Source organism: Galeopterus variegatus, unplaced genomic scaffold, assembly GCF_000696425.1.
Source record: "Galeopterus variegatus unplaced genomic scaffold, G_variegatus-3.0.2 Scaffold2271, whole genome shotgun sequence".
In the NCBI taxonomy this organism is placed as follows: Eukaryota; Metazoa; Chordata; class Mammalia; order Dermoptera; family Cynocephalidae; genus Galeopterus; species Galeopterus variegatus.
Window position 1 is genome coordinate 180,076 of NW_007728382.1, and position 15,577 is coordinate 195,652.

The following is a 15,577-nucleotide window of genomic DNA, read 5'->3' on the forward strand; positions in this document are numbered from 1 at the left end:
ACTTTTTTTTCCCCAAGGCCCCCAAAATTTTTTCTAATTTTTTTTTTTTAAAAATTTTTTTTTTTTGGTTTTTTTTTTTTTTTTTTTTTTTTTTTTTGTCTTTTTGTCTTTTGTCCGTGTCCGGCAACGGATCGCAACCCTCAGTGTTGCCCCCGTACCGGACCGGGGACCGGCGACGGGATCGCAAGCCTCGGCGTTGCTCCCGCGCCTCGCTCAGCCAGTGAGCGGGAGCCGGTCTGTACGTGGGATCCGAACCCTCGGACGGGAGCGCTGCCGCGCTTCCCAAGCGGCGCACTATCCAGTGCGCCACGGGGCCGGCCCTATAGTTGTAGCTTTTATGTTAAGGTCTGTGATCCATTTCAAATTAATAATCTTTAAGCTGTGATGTAGGGGCTGGGGTTTATTTTTTTCCATATAGTATCCAGGTGTTCCACCACCATTTGTTGAACAGATTTTCCGTTCCCCCAAAGGCTTTGGCACGTTTCTAAAAAATCAGATGGTCATATTTTTATGGGTATGTTTCTGAACTCTGTGTTTTGTTCCATTATCTGTTTATCTTTATGTTTTTCCTATTCTGTCTTGATTACTGTAGCTGTATGGTAACTTTTGAAGTTAGAATTAAGACTTTAGTTTTAGTCTTCTTTTTCAAGATTATTTGGGTATTCTATGTCCTTTGCATTTCCATGTATATTTTAAAATCAAGTTGTTAGTTTCTACAAAAAATACATAGTGATAAAGATTGGTATTGCATTGACTCTATAGATCAAGTTGGGGACACTTAACATCTTAACAATATGAAGCATTCTGTTCCATTAACACGAAATATATATTTACTTAGGTCTTCCTTAATTTCTTTCTGCAGTAAGGGCTGGCTGGTTAGCTTAGTTGGTTAGAGTGTGGTGTATAACACCTGTATTGGCCAGCTGCAAAAAAAAAAAAAAAAAAAAGTTTCTTTCAGCAGTGTTTTGTAGTTTTCCATGTGGAGGCCTTGTATGTCTTTTGTTAAATTTATTCCTATTTTATAGTGTTATTGTAAATGGAAATTTTTAGATTTTCATTTTTCTACCATTTGCTGATAATCTCTAATAATATAATTTTTGTATGTAAGTCTTATTATACCCTGTGACCTTGCTAAAATTCACTTTTAGTACAGTAAGTTCCTTAGGTTTTTCTACGTTAGCAATTATTTTATCTGCAAGGAGAATTTTACATCTCCTTTTCTTTTCCTTATGCCTTTTATTTCTTTTTCTTTCTTTCTTTTTTTTTTTTTTTTTTTGTCTTGTATGGCTAGGACAATGTGCTGCAGAATAGAAATGGTGAGATTGGACGTTCTTGTCTTATTCCCTATCTTAGGTGGAAAGCATTCAATATTTTGCCATTAAATATGTCAGCTATAGGTCTTTCATAGATTTCATTACCAGATTGAAGAAGCTCCCTGTTATTCCTAGTTTGCAGAGATTTCTTTTTTATCATTAATTGAAATTGACTTTTGTCAAATGTTTCTTCCACTTCTATTGAAGTTATATAGCTTTTCTCCCTTTTCTATTGCTATGGTGAATTGCATTAAACTTTTTATTTTGATAACTGTAGTTTCATATGCAGTTGTAAGAAATAGTACAGAGAGATACCGTGTACACTTTATCCAGTTCCCCCAATGTTAACTTCTTACAAAACTGTAGTACAATATCACAACCAGGATATTGTCATTTATACAGTCCACCAAGCTTATTCAGATTTCCCCAGTTTTACTTGTACTTGTGTGTATGCATGTGCATGTGTGTGTGCATTTAGTTCTATGTAGTTTTATCATATATAGGTTTGTGTATACACCAGCACAATCAAGATACAGAACAGTTCTATCACCACAAAGATCTCTCATGTTGCCCTCTTTTAACCATATCCACCTCCCCATTACCTTCCTTTTCTAGCCATCTATTGCCCCTGGCAACCACTGATCTGTTATCCATTTCTATAATCATCATTTTTAAAACGTTATATAAATGAAATCTTCATATAAATGGAATCGATAGGGTGTGTAACCATTTGGGACTGGCTTTTTTCCCTCAGCAAAATTCCCTTGTGATTTATCCAGGTTGTTACATGTTATCTTTTGTTGCTTATTATTGCTGAGTAGTATTCCATGGTACAGATATACCACAATTTGTTTAATCATTAACCTGTTGAAGGACATCTGGGTTGTTTCTAGTTTTGGACTATTATGAACAAAGATGCTGTGAACATTTGTGTAAGGATTTTACATGAATATAGGTTTTCATTTAACCGGGATAAATGTTCAAGAGAGTGTTTCCAGACTGGCCATATCATTTTACATTCCCACCACTAATGTATGAGTGATCCAGTTTCTCTGTATCCTCATCAGCATTTAGTGTTACAGTATTTATGTATGTTCTTGGTGCCTTTGTCAAAGATCAGTTTGCTGTTAAGTACCTAGGTTGGTTTCTGTATTCTCTATTCTGTTCCATTGGTCCATGTGTCTGTTTTTATGCTAGTACCATGCTGTTTTGGTTAGTATAATTTGAAGTTAGGTAGTGTAATGCCTCCGGTTTTAATTTTTTTTTTTTGCTCAGGATTGCTTTGGCTATTCGAGGCTTTTGTTGTGCCATATGAATGCTAGGATTGTGGTTTTTTTTTTTTTTTTTTTTTGTTTCTGTAAAGAATGTCATTGGTATTTTGATGGGGATTGCATTGAATCTGTAGATTGCTTTGGATAATATGGACATTTTCACCAAGTTAATTCTTCCAATCCATGAACAAGGAATGTCTTTCAATCTTTTGGTGTCCTCTTTAATTTCTTTCAGCAGAATGTTGTAGTTCTCATTGTAGAGATATTTCACCTCTGGTTAAATTTATTCCTGGGTATTTTATTCTTTTGGTAGCTATTGTAAATGGGCTTGCTTTCTTGATTTCTTTTTCTGCTTGTTCGTTGTTGGTGTATAAGAACGCTACTGATTTCTCTGTATTGATTTTGTATTCTGCAACTTTACTGAATTCATTAGTCAGCTCTAGGAGTTTTTTGGTAGAGGTTATGGGTTTTTCTATGTATAGGATCATGTCATCTGTGAACAGTGACAATTTGACTTCGTCTTTTCTAATTTGGATGTGCCCTTTGTTTGTTTCTCTTTCTTTTCTTTTGCCCATTTTCTGATTGAATTGTTTTTTTCCTGTTGAGCCCTGAGTTTTTTGTTTGAGATACTAGTTCTTTTTTGGATATGTGGTTTGTGAATTTTTTCTCACAGCCTGTAGCTTGTCTGTTTATCCTCTTAACTTTATCCTCTTAAATAGGGTCTTTTGCAGAGAAGAGCTTTAAATTTTGATGAGACCTGATTTATTGTTTCCTTTCATAGATCGTGCTTTTGGTGTCAGGTCTTACCTAGCCCTCGGTTTTGAAGCTTTGTTTTATATTTTCCTAAAAGCTTCACAGTTTTACTATTTTACACCTATGATCCACTTTGAACTAAATGTTATATAGGGTGTGAGATTTAGGTCAGAGGATTTTTGTTTGTTTTTAGGGTTTTCCGTAAGAATTTCCAGGTGCAGGGGCCGGCCCATGGCTCACTTGTGAGAGTGTGGTGCTGACAACACCAAGTCAAGGGTTAAGATCCCCTTACCGGTCATCTTCTTTTTTTAAAAAAAAAAAAAGAATTTCCAGTTGTTTTAGCACCATTGTTCAAAAAACTATCTTTCCTCCAAATAGTTGCTTTTGTATCTCTGTCAAAATTCATTTGGGCACATTTGCTTGGGTCTATGAGGGTACTACAAGAAATACAAGGTTATTTCAAAAAAGTTCATGGAAAGATTCGTAGTATCTTTTAATTCTATTTTTCCATGAATGTTTTGAAGTGCCCTTGTAATTTCTAGGTTCTCTGTTGAGTTCTGTTGTTCTGTGTATTTTTTCCTCTGCAGTTCTTCACTGTCTTGATTACTGTAGCTGTGTATATATAGTAAGCCCTAATATCAGGGCTTCTACTTATTCCTCTTTTTCAAGATTGTTTTAGCTATTTTAGGGGCTTTTATCCTTTTTTTCTTTTTTCCCCTTATACCTCTTATTATAAATTTTAAAATAAACTTGTTAATGTCTACAAAAAAACCTTATGGGGATTTTGATAGGAATTGCTTAAAACTTAACAGATCTATCTGAATTGACATCTTTACTATGTTGAGTCTGCCAATCCATGAACATGGCATTTCTGTTAATTTAGGTTTTCTTTGATTTTTCATGAGCATTTTGTAATTTTCAGCATGTAGATCCTATATATGTTTTGTTAAGTTTATACTTAAGTATTTCATTTTATTTGGAGTGATTCTGTTTTTCTTGATAATGGGTCATGTTCCGCTTCTTCATATATGGAATAATTTTGGATGTATCCTGGACATTATGAATAAGTTGTAAAAGTCTACATTCTGTTATGTTCCTCCAAGAAGACTATTTAACAGGCAGTTTACTTAACTGACTTCCTGCAGTGAATGACAGCTCAAATCTCAATTTTGTTTTTTTTTTAAAAGATGACCGGTAAGGAGATCTTAACTCTTGACTTGGTGTTATCAGCACCACAGTCCCAAGTGAGCCACGGGCTGGCCCTCAGTTGTTTCTTTAGCCTCAGCTTGTCTTCTCTGCACATACACGATTTAGGGGTCAAGCAGAGATCTGCACAGAGTTCATACTTTTTGGGACTCCTTCTACCCCTCTCCTTTCTGGGATTTTTGCACCTCATATTCCAGTGCTGTAGTTGCCATACTGTCCAGTTCCTCAAGCCTTTAAGACTGCAGGGTTTTTTCTATTAGAGTTTTAGCCAGCTTTCATGACACAGATTGGAGCCAAAAAAAAAAAAAAAAGAAAGAAAGGGAGAAATTCACCCCATACCATTCTTTCTCTTCCAAATGTCAGCTCTCCTCTAGCTTTTGCTTGATTTGTTTATTCTTCACTGTCTTATGGTAGTTGCTTTTAATGTATTTTGGTCAGAATTTATAATTGTTACCTGCGGAAAGACTGAGTCAAAAGGTGCTTACTGGGTATTTTGTGGTGATTCATTTTCAGATTATCTAGTCTGCCATATTGCCAGAAAATTCAGTTTTATTACACTTATAATAAGGGGGAAAAATCCTTTCTTTCGATGTTGGAAAATTGTTGTGAGGGAAAAAACTACCGGAGTTTTAGAGTCAGGCTGTAGATTGGTTTTGTCACCTACTAGTAATGTGACTTTTTTTTTTAACTTGTTTATTGTAAAAATTAAGATTTTAAAATATTATACTAAGCATAATTTTTCACACTTAAATAGTAGCTATTAACCATATTTTTCCATATTTTCTTATCCTGTACTTAATTCTTATTATACAGATGAAACTATTATTAAGATCTGAGCTATATACTTATTTTTCTGATAAAAGGTGAGTCTTTGCCCCACAGGGTCTGTTCACTAAATGTGAGAAGTGCAAGACAAAGGTTTTCTTTGCAAGAGTCTAGGAAAGAATATGCATTTTCCTTTAAATTTTTCTTGCCAAAAAGCAGAGTAAAGCATGCCCTCTCGGACTGAAGTGCAGATGACCTCCAGGGTGGCCTTGGGAGCCACAGGTAGAAGGCCACCATAGACAGAAGGAATTAATGGGAGAGAGCAGAGATCTTTCCACCTGTTTCAAAACCCTCCATTTGTACAGTACATGAGTGAGAAATAAATACTTACCCTGTTGCAGGGAGAGGGGAAAAGAATAAAGGAATTTATTACCTGATCACTTAGGTGTTTGAAATCTGAAAAAAATCAACAATGTTGTTTATTTGTCCTTTTATAGGAATCCCTTCCTTGTGTAGAAAATTACTGTCTACCAGAAGCTGTTTCATTTCTTCAGAATAATAAGGAAGCTGGGTCTGGATTATCACAAAAGAGGAAAGCTTCTACGGAGAAAGATAAAATCAAACGACCTAGAGTAAACTAAGTTATATCTATTTAGTTACCAAACAGTAAATGTTTTTTAAATTAAAAGCCTGAATGTTATTGTGATGGATTTCTGTAGTAATTTAAAAACAAATACCTGAAGAATTTTGTTTCAGATTGTAATGATGACCCTGCTTGAAGTTTTTAACACCTGAAATTTAATCACTGAAATATTAACTGTTTCTTAATAAAAAATCTGAAACCTACCTGAAATAACAAAATTCAACTCCTTAGCTAGCTTGTTAAACCACATTAAAGTGTGTAAGGTGCTTTTTGTTTATTTTTCTTGTAAATCTGAGGCTGTAGCTTAGTGGAAGTTTTAGCAAGGTGATAGATTTTGCTTTAAAATGTCTGCCTTTAATGCATAACAAGAGTTGTCAATTAGGATTTATTCATGTTTTCCCTGATTTTTATCTTCTTGCCATTTTACCTCTTTTTAACAGGAGCCTGAGCACAAGATTTAATGAGAAAACTGGGGCTTTAAACTTAAGTGTATATCTTAAAAGTGTGTATATATGTATATGTATGCTTGTATAAATTTCCATGATGTTTGCCAAGTTTGGGTGTCAAAACTTGGAAAATATGACAATAAAGAATAAAAGTAGTACTCAAATTAGTATTAAGATGTGTTCAGATAGATAAATTTTTAAAAAGAAAAAACTCTGGCATCTTCTCCTATTGAAGCAATAAAAGATTTCTAAAACTTAGCTTGAAAAGTGAATTGCTAGTTACATTTCTGATGTTTACTGGAACTACTAAATTGTATTAGCCTTCACCATGCTAAATATAAACAGCAAACACTAGAAAGTTACCACGATCTTCTAACTATAAAACTACCTCATCTTGTTTAAGGACAAACCAAAGGGGAGAGTCCTCAACTTGGACACAAAACCCCTTAAGTTTTTGGATTTTCCTGCCCTCAAGAGAATTGTCCCTTCAAAATTTTCAGGTGTGAGCTAGTCCACAGTTTAGGCCAATACAAATTCTACACAGAGAAATAGGTAGCACTATCATGTAAACTGTACCCTGACATTCCCCCAGACAAAAACTATGTGGGTCTGGTTTTATCAGAGCTGAATCATTTCATAGATTGGCAATAAGTCTCCCTGAATTCTAACACCTTAAAATTCTGTGAAATAGTTTCAATTCCTCAGAACTTCTTTTTATTTATTTTTTTATTTTATTGTTTAAAAAAGATGACCGGTAAGGGGATCTCAACCCTTGGCTTAGTGTTATCAAGCCAGTGAGCCAACAGGCCATCCCTACATAGGATCTGAACCCGCACCCTTGGTGTTATCAGCACTGCACTGTCCCGAGTGAGCCACGGGCCGGCCCTCAATTCCTCAGAACTTCTTGATGAGCACACTGTTGGTAAAATGTTACAATCCTATTCCTCTCTATCCCAGATAAAATTACCTAATCTACCATTTTCTTTTCTGCCAAAATTATGAACTATTTTCCAGTTCAGGTCTTAACACAGTTTATAATTGTAAGGCTCCAGATCTCAGTTTCTCCTCCTGATTCTACAATATCTGCCCACACACTATATAAACTATTTAAATTCCAGCTTTGGCTCTTTTTGTTTTTAGTTTTTGGCTTTGGCTCTTAAGCCTGTAAATGTCCTAATGCCAGAAAGAATATACATGCACATAATTCCAAACATAAGTAGTTCTCTCATTAAAAATAAAAACTTTCCTTGATTATTCTAATTTTTAGCTTCTCCTCAGAAGTGCTTCTGTATTTTAATCTGTGATATTTTGTTACCATATATTCCTCCACAAATTTTCTTGTGCATTAGTCTGATATCACCAACATTTACTAATTCAAAAAATAGGACTCCTGGGCTGGCTAGTTATTAGCTCAGAGTGTCATGCTGATAACCAAGGTCTAGGGTTCCGATCCCTGTACTGGTCAGCTTCCCCCCCCCACACACACACACACAAAAAAACAAGAAAAATAGGAAGTCTTAGCCTAAGGTAGTCCCTGGGATTCCACAGCAAACCACTTAGAACACATAATCTCTCAGAACTTATAGAGGCAGGAATCCTCAGTGTAGAGTCAGATTTAGTATTTATTTTGTTACTGAATTGTGTCCCACTGAAAAAATTCACAGGTTGAAGCCTAACTCTCAACATAACTGGTCATGTGCTGCATAATAACATTTCAGTCAGTGATGGACTCCATATACAATGGTCCCATAAGATTATCATACCATTTTTGTTCCTTTTTTTCTATATTTAGATACACACGTACCACTGTGTTACAACTGCCTACAGTATTCAGCACAGTAACACACTGTGCAGGTTTGTAGCCTGGGAGCAACAGGCTGTACCATATAGCCTAGGTGTGTACGAGGCTTTACCGTCTAGGTCTGTGTAAGTACACTGTTGATGTTCACATCACAGTAAAATCGCCTAATGACATATTTTTCAGAACATACCCTGTCTTTAAAGCAACACATGACTGTATTTGTGGCTAGAGTCTTTAAGGAGATAAGGTTAAATGAGGCTATAAGAATAGACCCCTATTTCAATAGAATGAGTGTTCTTGTAAGAACAGGAAGAGACACCAGGAATACACATGCCCAGAGGAGAAAGGCCCTGTGAGGACACAGAAGGCAGCTGTCTACACACCAGGGAGAAAGTCCTCCAGATGCCAACCCTGCTGGCTCTTTGATCTTGGATTTCCAACCTCCAGAACTGTAAATTTCTATTGTTTAAGCCATCCAATCTGTGGTACTCTGTTACGGCAGTCCAAGCAAACTAATATAATAATACAGTGTACAGGTTCTTAACCTGGGGGCCAGGATGCCTGGGATTGGACATAGCCACAATTTTGTATATGTGCATTTTAAAAATAGAGCTCGTAGTTCTAGAGTTTAGATCTGTGACTTCTCATCCAAAAAAAGTCACAAATCATTCCTCTAATAATGGTCCATACTTATTAATTTACAGGTACACTTCTTACCCAGAGCTGTTTTAATACATAGTTTACTTTATATCAGGGGTTAGCAAATTTTTTCTGTAGAGGTATATGTAGTAAACATTTTAAATTTTGTGGGCCGGCTCTTGGTGGCATTTTCCCCCCTACCCTTTAAAAACATAAAAGTCATTCTTAGCTCAAGGCAGTACAAAAATAGGGAGTGGGCCATAGTTGGCTGACACCTGCTCTATATCCCTAAAAATATTTTTAAAATCTAGATCTAAACACATTTTTAAATCTAGCTCTGTCAACAGGCAAAGCATCCAGCTCTTTGTTTTTTCTACCACCCTGTGAGTAGTAGTAGCCATTTGGCGGGGCCATCTCATGCTTGTTTAACATCGGGTAATCTACAGTGAAAATTATCCAGTGTTTTTAATTTGTGAGGTATGGGGGGTAGGGGCAATGTATAGACATTTGTTTAATGTAGGTTTTTTCAAGCCTAAAAAAATGTTAAAATTTAAAAGCATTAGAAACCGATTAAAGGGGAGAAATCAAGCAATTATCCTGCCATATCAGAATGAACTGCATTTTAGGATAACCTGATAATTGAGGAAAAAGCCCTTTGTAGAATAATTCCAGGTAATAAATGGCAGAAGCAAACTAGTTTATAAGTCCTAAGGAAATCATATATCTAGACGTGATCGTCAGTAACAGCAAAACTGTTACCTAAAAGGTGAATGGGGAGTTTCGTAACAGTGAGTCAAGCTAACACCTAAGCTCATCGATCTGTGATGCAATAGGAGTAGACAACACCATATATGAGTATTCTTGCCCCTACGCCCATTAATTAGACTTGAATTTGATCAAGCCTCCAGATCTTACTGCCTACAATCAGTCAACACTGAATCAGAAGACAGAAACCACATAACGTAAAGACCTGTTAAATAGTAAAAGACAATTAACTACTAAAAGGGATAAATATATATATATATATATAAAAGTGGCACCCACAGAAAGTAACTACTACCTAACACAGGGAGAGTAAGGAGGGAAGGAACTTGGACACTTGGAAGAGGACAGCAACCCTCTCCCCAAGACATTCACACCTCAGAGCAAATTATATGGTGAAGAAAAAACTTGCTTGAGGCTTTAGGCCACAGTAGCATCCTGCCACTCGGTGGCAGAAAAACTTGCCAGGGGCGTGGGCCACTGCTATAGTAGGGAGAACCTTACAGGAGGGTGTGGGCCACTGCTGAACCATGAGGGCAGCCACAGCAAATATTACCAGGCTCTACCTACCCATGCTGATCCAGTGGCCACTGGAAAATAGATCAGGAAAGTCCCTTTGTCCTGCTGTAGCCTTTCAGTGTCTCTACAGTGCCCTCTACTGACTACACAGTCTATTAACAATGGAGCCAGTTAAGTGATGTATTTGGCCTCTGCTACTCTGAGATCCCATCATGCTCACTGAAATCAGGGAACCCATCTGTCTCAATGGCACAGTCATACCTGGCTTCTGAAGGAGAGCAACGATAGAGATTTTAAGGATGCAGGTAATGTATTTCTACACTAATGTTTCTCAATGTCTTAAGGGAGTGTCTTCTGGACCTTCTCAGAGGATATGGTTTGGGGTTATGCAGGTTGCATGTGATAAATGCACTCCAACCTTCCCATCTCCCTAAGCCTAATCTTTCCTCCACATCATGCTGTGGAAGCTCTGGCATCTCTACTTCATTAAACGTCGGCCTCCACTGAGTCCAAGCATTCAGCCAACAAACCAAGAAAGCTGTTAGAGCCTTTATGGGTTAATAATTGAAACCCAGACTCTCTAGTAAGTGCATCCATATCAATGAATTCAGCTTGATCTAGGGTTATAGTAATTGGCACTCTGCCTATTTACAGGAAATGTAGAAAAGCAATCACCTAAATACAGAATATGGAAAATTCTACAAGCCAAATGACCAGGTTTCCTCAATAACTAAACGGTAAGAAAAATAAGGTGGGGAAATTAAGGGAGACTTAAAAAAGACTATATGCACTGGGTCCTACTTGTTTGGATTCTGTTTAAAAAAAAAACTGTAAAGCACCATGAGAGATAAGAAATTTTAGCACCAATAAAACATTTGATATTACAGAAAATTTTTTTTAGGTGTAATAATGGTATTTTGGTTGTTAAAAGAGTCTTTATCCATTGGTGAAATATTTATGTATGAAATAGGTCTGGGATTAGCTTTAAAATAACCCACAAAATGGGGAGGGTGTTCACAGGTGAAGTAAGAGTGGCCACAGAGTGATGACTGTTGAAACTGCGTTATGGGTTCAAGGGCATTTATATACTATTCTCTGTACTATTTTATTTGCAAATTTTCACCGTAAAACATTCTAAAAATTTAAAATTCCACCCTCAGCAATTAAAAAACAGGATGGTACAACTTACCTCAACATTAACTTTCTGCTGTTTTGAGAGGGAGGCTGTGAAGACCTTGGGATGGGAACAGGGCAAAGGGCACTTTAAAGTCAAATTCGAAGGAGCATTTGTTTCCTATTTTCCTTCTCTAGCCTTAAATCTAGGGAGAGGAGTGGAAGCAAAGCCTCACGGTTAAGAACATGCTGGAGCCAGAACACCTGGCTTGGAATCCTCCTCCTTCATTACTAGCTGGGACTTCAGGCAAGCAACTTAACCTCTCAGAACCTACGTTCCCGTTCAAGGGACTGCCAGGATTGAACGGGTAAACATTTGTTCCGTTTTAAAAGAGTGTCTGGCCCAAGTTTAAATACTATATAATAATATTTTAAGATTCTAATAAATGATTTAACACTTGCCAGGCTGGAACTAAGATTTTAAAAAAAGAAGGAAGAGGATGTCAGGGGAGAACAAGGGAATGTAATAGAAGCTTGAGACCTGCTTTTCACCTCCATTACATGGTGCCACTGAGTTTGGCAGTCCCTGATTTCCCAATTTAATTCAGTTCTAATTAAAGGCATAAATTTGAACTGTAAAATCAGAAATCCAGAAGTAAAGCCACAATTGTCCCAGCAAGTTAAAACCAAAGACAAACCTAAAAGATTGCACTCCCTGACCAAATCACATTAAAAAAGGATGCTTTAAAAAACAAGCCACACAAAAAAGCGAAGGGCTGGTTGGTTAGCTCAGCTGGTTAGAGTGCAGTGTTGTGACACCAAGGTCAAAGATTCAGATCCCCATACCAGCCAGCTGCACCCCCCCACCCAAAAACAAGATGCTTAAGTGCAACCCACGTGAACTTTAAAAGGCAGAAACTGGCGAGTAAAGTGAACCACAGACCAATAGTATAGGCCATTCAAGCATCTGAGGTCTAATTCCCAAGCAGATGAGCTGTAGGATTCTGCAGTTGCTGAAGCTTGTCTCTGATAAATTAATTATGGTTCAATTCATAATCACCAGGGAGAACTGCAGAATTCTAAAGAAACCTTAAAACCCTGAGGTGTTGTAACCAAGCAACATAATGCAAGGGCAGATTAAAAGTAGCCAGGAGTCGTGTAGTGCAGATTAACAGTGAGTAGACTGCTGGAATGGTCAGAAGATTCACTGTCAAGAGACAAATTGAGGAGAATGAAAGTAATGTTACAGAAGGAAAATGAATAGCTACAGAAATTATACTGATTAGGTAGTTATCTCAGAAATGAGAGGAAACATTAAGAATGATCTGACAACTATTGAAGTACAAAAATGTGTATATTAAAATAAAAAGAATTTAGTATTTCAGCTTACAGGTCTTTCCCCCCCACTTCAGTATCCATTTTTCCTCATTTAACAGTACAGGCATACCTCATTTTATTGCACTTTTATTACGCTTTGCAGATATTGCTTTTTTTTTTTTAATAAATTGAAGGTTTGCAGCAACTGTGTTAAGCAAATCTATCGGCACTTTTCCCAACAGCATGTGCTCACTTTGTGTCTGTATCACATTGCAGTAATTTTTACAGTATTTCAAACTTTCTCATTATATCCATTATGGTGATCTGTGGTCAGAGGTTATTATTACTACTGTAATTATATTGGGGTAACAGTAGCCACACCCGTATAAGACAGCAAACTTAATTGATGAATGCTGTGTGTGTCCTGACTGCTCCACCAACCAGCCGTTCCATCTATCTCCCTCTTCTTGGGCTTCTGTATTCCCTGAGACACAAAGATATTGAAATTAGGCCAACTGGGCTGGCTGGTTATTTTAGCTCAGTTGTTTGGAGCACAGTGTATAACACCAAGGTCAAGGGTTTGGATCCCTGTACCAGCCAGCTGCTTCTGCCCCCCCCCCCATAGGCCAATTAATAACCCTACAATGGCCTCTAAGTGTTCAAGTAAAACGAAGAGTTGCATGTCTCTCACACTTTAAATCAAAGCTAGAAATGATTAAGCTTAGAGAGGAAGGTATGTTGAAAACCAGAATAAACCAAAAGCTAGGCCTGTTGCATCAAACAGTAAGCCAAGTCGTGAATGCAAATGCAAAGGCAAAGCTCTTGAAGGAAATGAAGAGCGCTGCTCCAGTGGACACACGACTGATAAGAAAGTGAAACAGCCTATTGCTGATGTGGAGAAAGTTTCAGTGCTCTGGATAGAAGATCAAATGAACCACAATGTTCCCTTAAGCCAAAGCCTAATCCAGAGCAAGGCCTAACTCTCTCCAATTCTATGAAGGCCAAGAGAGGTGAGGAAGCTGCAGAAGAAAAGTTTTAGGCTAGCAGAGGTTCATGAGGTTTAAGGACAGACGCTGTCTCCATAATGTAAAAGTGCAAGGTGAAACAGCAAGTGCTGATGTACAAGCTGCAGCAAGTGATCCATAAGACCTAGCTGAGATAATTCATTATGGTGGCTACATTATGAACAGATTTTCAGTGTACATGAAACAGCCTTGTATAGGAAGATGCCATCTAGGACTTTCTTAGCTACAGAGAAGTCAATGCCTGGCTTAAGGCTTCAAAAGGCAGGCTGACTCTATTACGAGGGGCTAATGCATCTGGTGACTTTGAGTTGAAGCCAGTTCTCATTTAGCATTCCGAAAATGCTAGGGCTCTTAAGAATTATGCTAAATCTACTCTGCCTCTGCTCTATAAATGGAACAGCAAAGCCTGGATGACAGCACATCTGTTTACAGCAAGGTTTACTGAATATTTTAAGCTCACTGTTGAAATCTACTGCTCAGAAAAAGATTCCTTTCCAAATATTACTGCTCATTGACAATGCACCTAGTCACTCAAGAGCTCTAATGGCGATGTACAAGGAGATTCATGCTCTCTTCATGCCTGTTAACACAACATCTATTCTGCATCCTATGGATAAAGTATTAATTTTGAGTTTCAAGTCTTATTATTTAGGAAATTCATTTCATAAGGCTACAGCTGCTATAGATAGTGATTCCTCTGATGGATCTGGGCAAAGTAAATTGAAAACCTTCTGGAAGGGATTCACCATTTCAGATGTCATTAAGAACACTGGTGATTCATGGGAGGCCAAAATATCAACAATAACAGTAGTTTGGAAAAAGCTGATTCCAATTCTCATGGATGACTTCGAGGGCTTCAAGACTTCAGTAGAGGAAGTAACTACAGATGTGGTGGAAACACCAAGAGAAGTAGAATTAGAAGTAGAGCCTTAAGGGCCAGCCCTGTAGCTCACTTGGGAGAGTGCAGCGCTGATAGCACCGAGGCCACGGGTTCGGATCCTTTATAGGGATGGCCAGTGCGCTCACTGGCTGAGTGTGGTGCTGACAACAGCATGCCGAAGGTTGCGATCCCCTTACCGGTCAGAAAAAGAAAAAAAAAGTAGAGCCTTAAGAAAGGGACTGAACTGCTGCAAGGTCATCATGATAAAACTTTAATGGATGCTTCTTATGGATGAGCAAAAAATGTTTTTTGTTTTTGTATATATATTTTGCTCTGTCTTCACATGGCAGGAAGTGGTTTCTTGAAGTGCAATCTACTCCTGGTGAAGATGCTGTGAACACTGTTGAAATGACAAGGATTTAGACTATTCCACAACCTTAGTTGATAAAGCAGCAGCATGGTTTGAGGACTGACTCCAGCCTTGAAAGAAGTTTTAGTCAGTAAAATGCTATCACACATATGCTAAACAAATCTTTTGTGAAAGGAAGCGTCAATCAATGCAGCAAACTTCTCTGTTGTCTTATTTTAGGAAATTGCCACAGCCACTCCAGCCTTCAGCAACCACTAGCCTGATCTCCATCAGCAGCCATCAACATCGAGGCAAGACCCTCCACCAGCAAAAAAATTATGACTCTTTGAAGGCTCAGATGATCATTAGCATTTTTTAGCTCTAAGGTATTTTTTAATTAAGGTATGTACTTTTTATTAAGATGACATAACGCTATTGCACACTTAATAGACTACAGTATAGTGTAACTTAATTTTTATATGCACTGGGAAGCCAAAAAATTCGTGTGACTCACTTTATTGTAATACTCAGTTTACTGCGGTAATCTGGAACCGAACCTGCAGTATCTGAGGTATGCCTGTATTCAAAAACATTTAGAGGGGCCGGCCCGGGGCTCACTTGGGAGAGTGTGGTGCTGATAACACCAAGGCCATGGGTTCGGATCCCATATAGGGATGGCTGGTTAGCTCACTGGCTGAGCGTGGTGCTGACAACACCAAGTCAAGGGTTAAGATCCCCTTAACCGGTCTTTTTTTTTTTTTTTTTTTTTTTACCG

At 37.7% G+C, this 15,577-nt stretch overlaps 2 protein-coding genes across 3 annotated transcripts in view; one reads left to right on the forward strand and one right to left on the reverse strand.

The window, feature by feature from the left end:
* TOPBP1 (topoisomerase (DNA) II binding protein 1) overlaps positions 1 to 6,655 on the forward strand; it is an 84,215-nt gene extending 77,560 nt beyond the window's left edge. The window contains exon 27 of the mRNA XM_008581133.1: positions 5,806 to 6,655. Coding sequence (XP_008579355.1) covers positions 5,806 to 5,949 — 144 coding nt within the window. The 3' untranslated portion in view covers positions 5,950 to 6,655. The remainder of the gene's footprint in view (positions 1 to 5,805) is intronic.
* CDV3 (CDV3 homolog (mouse)) overlaps positions 1 to 15,577 on the reverse strand; it is a 110,539-nt gene that overhangs the window by 73,136 nt on the left and 21,826 nt on the right. The gene's annotated exons all lie outside the window — the stretch shown is intronic.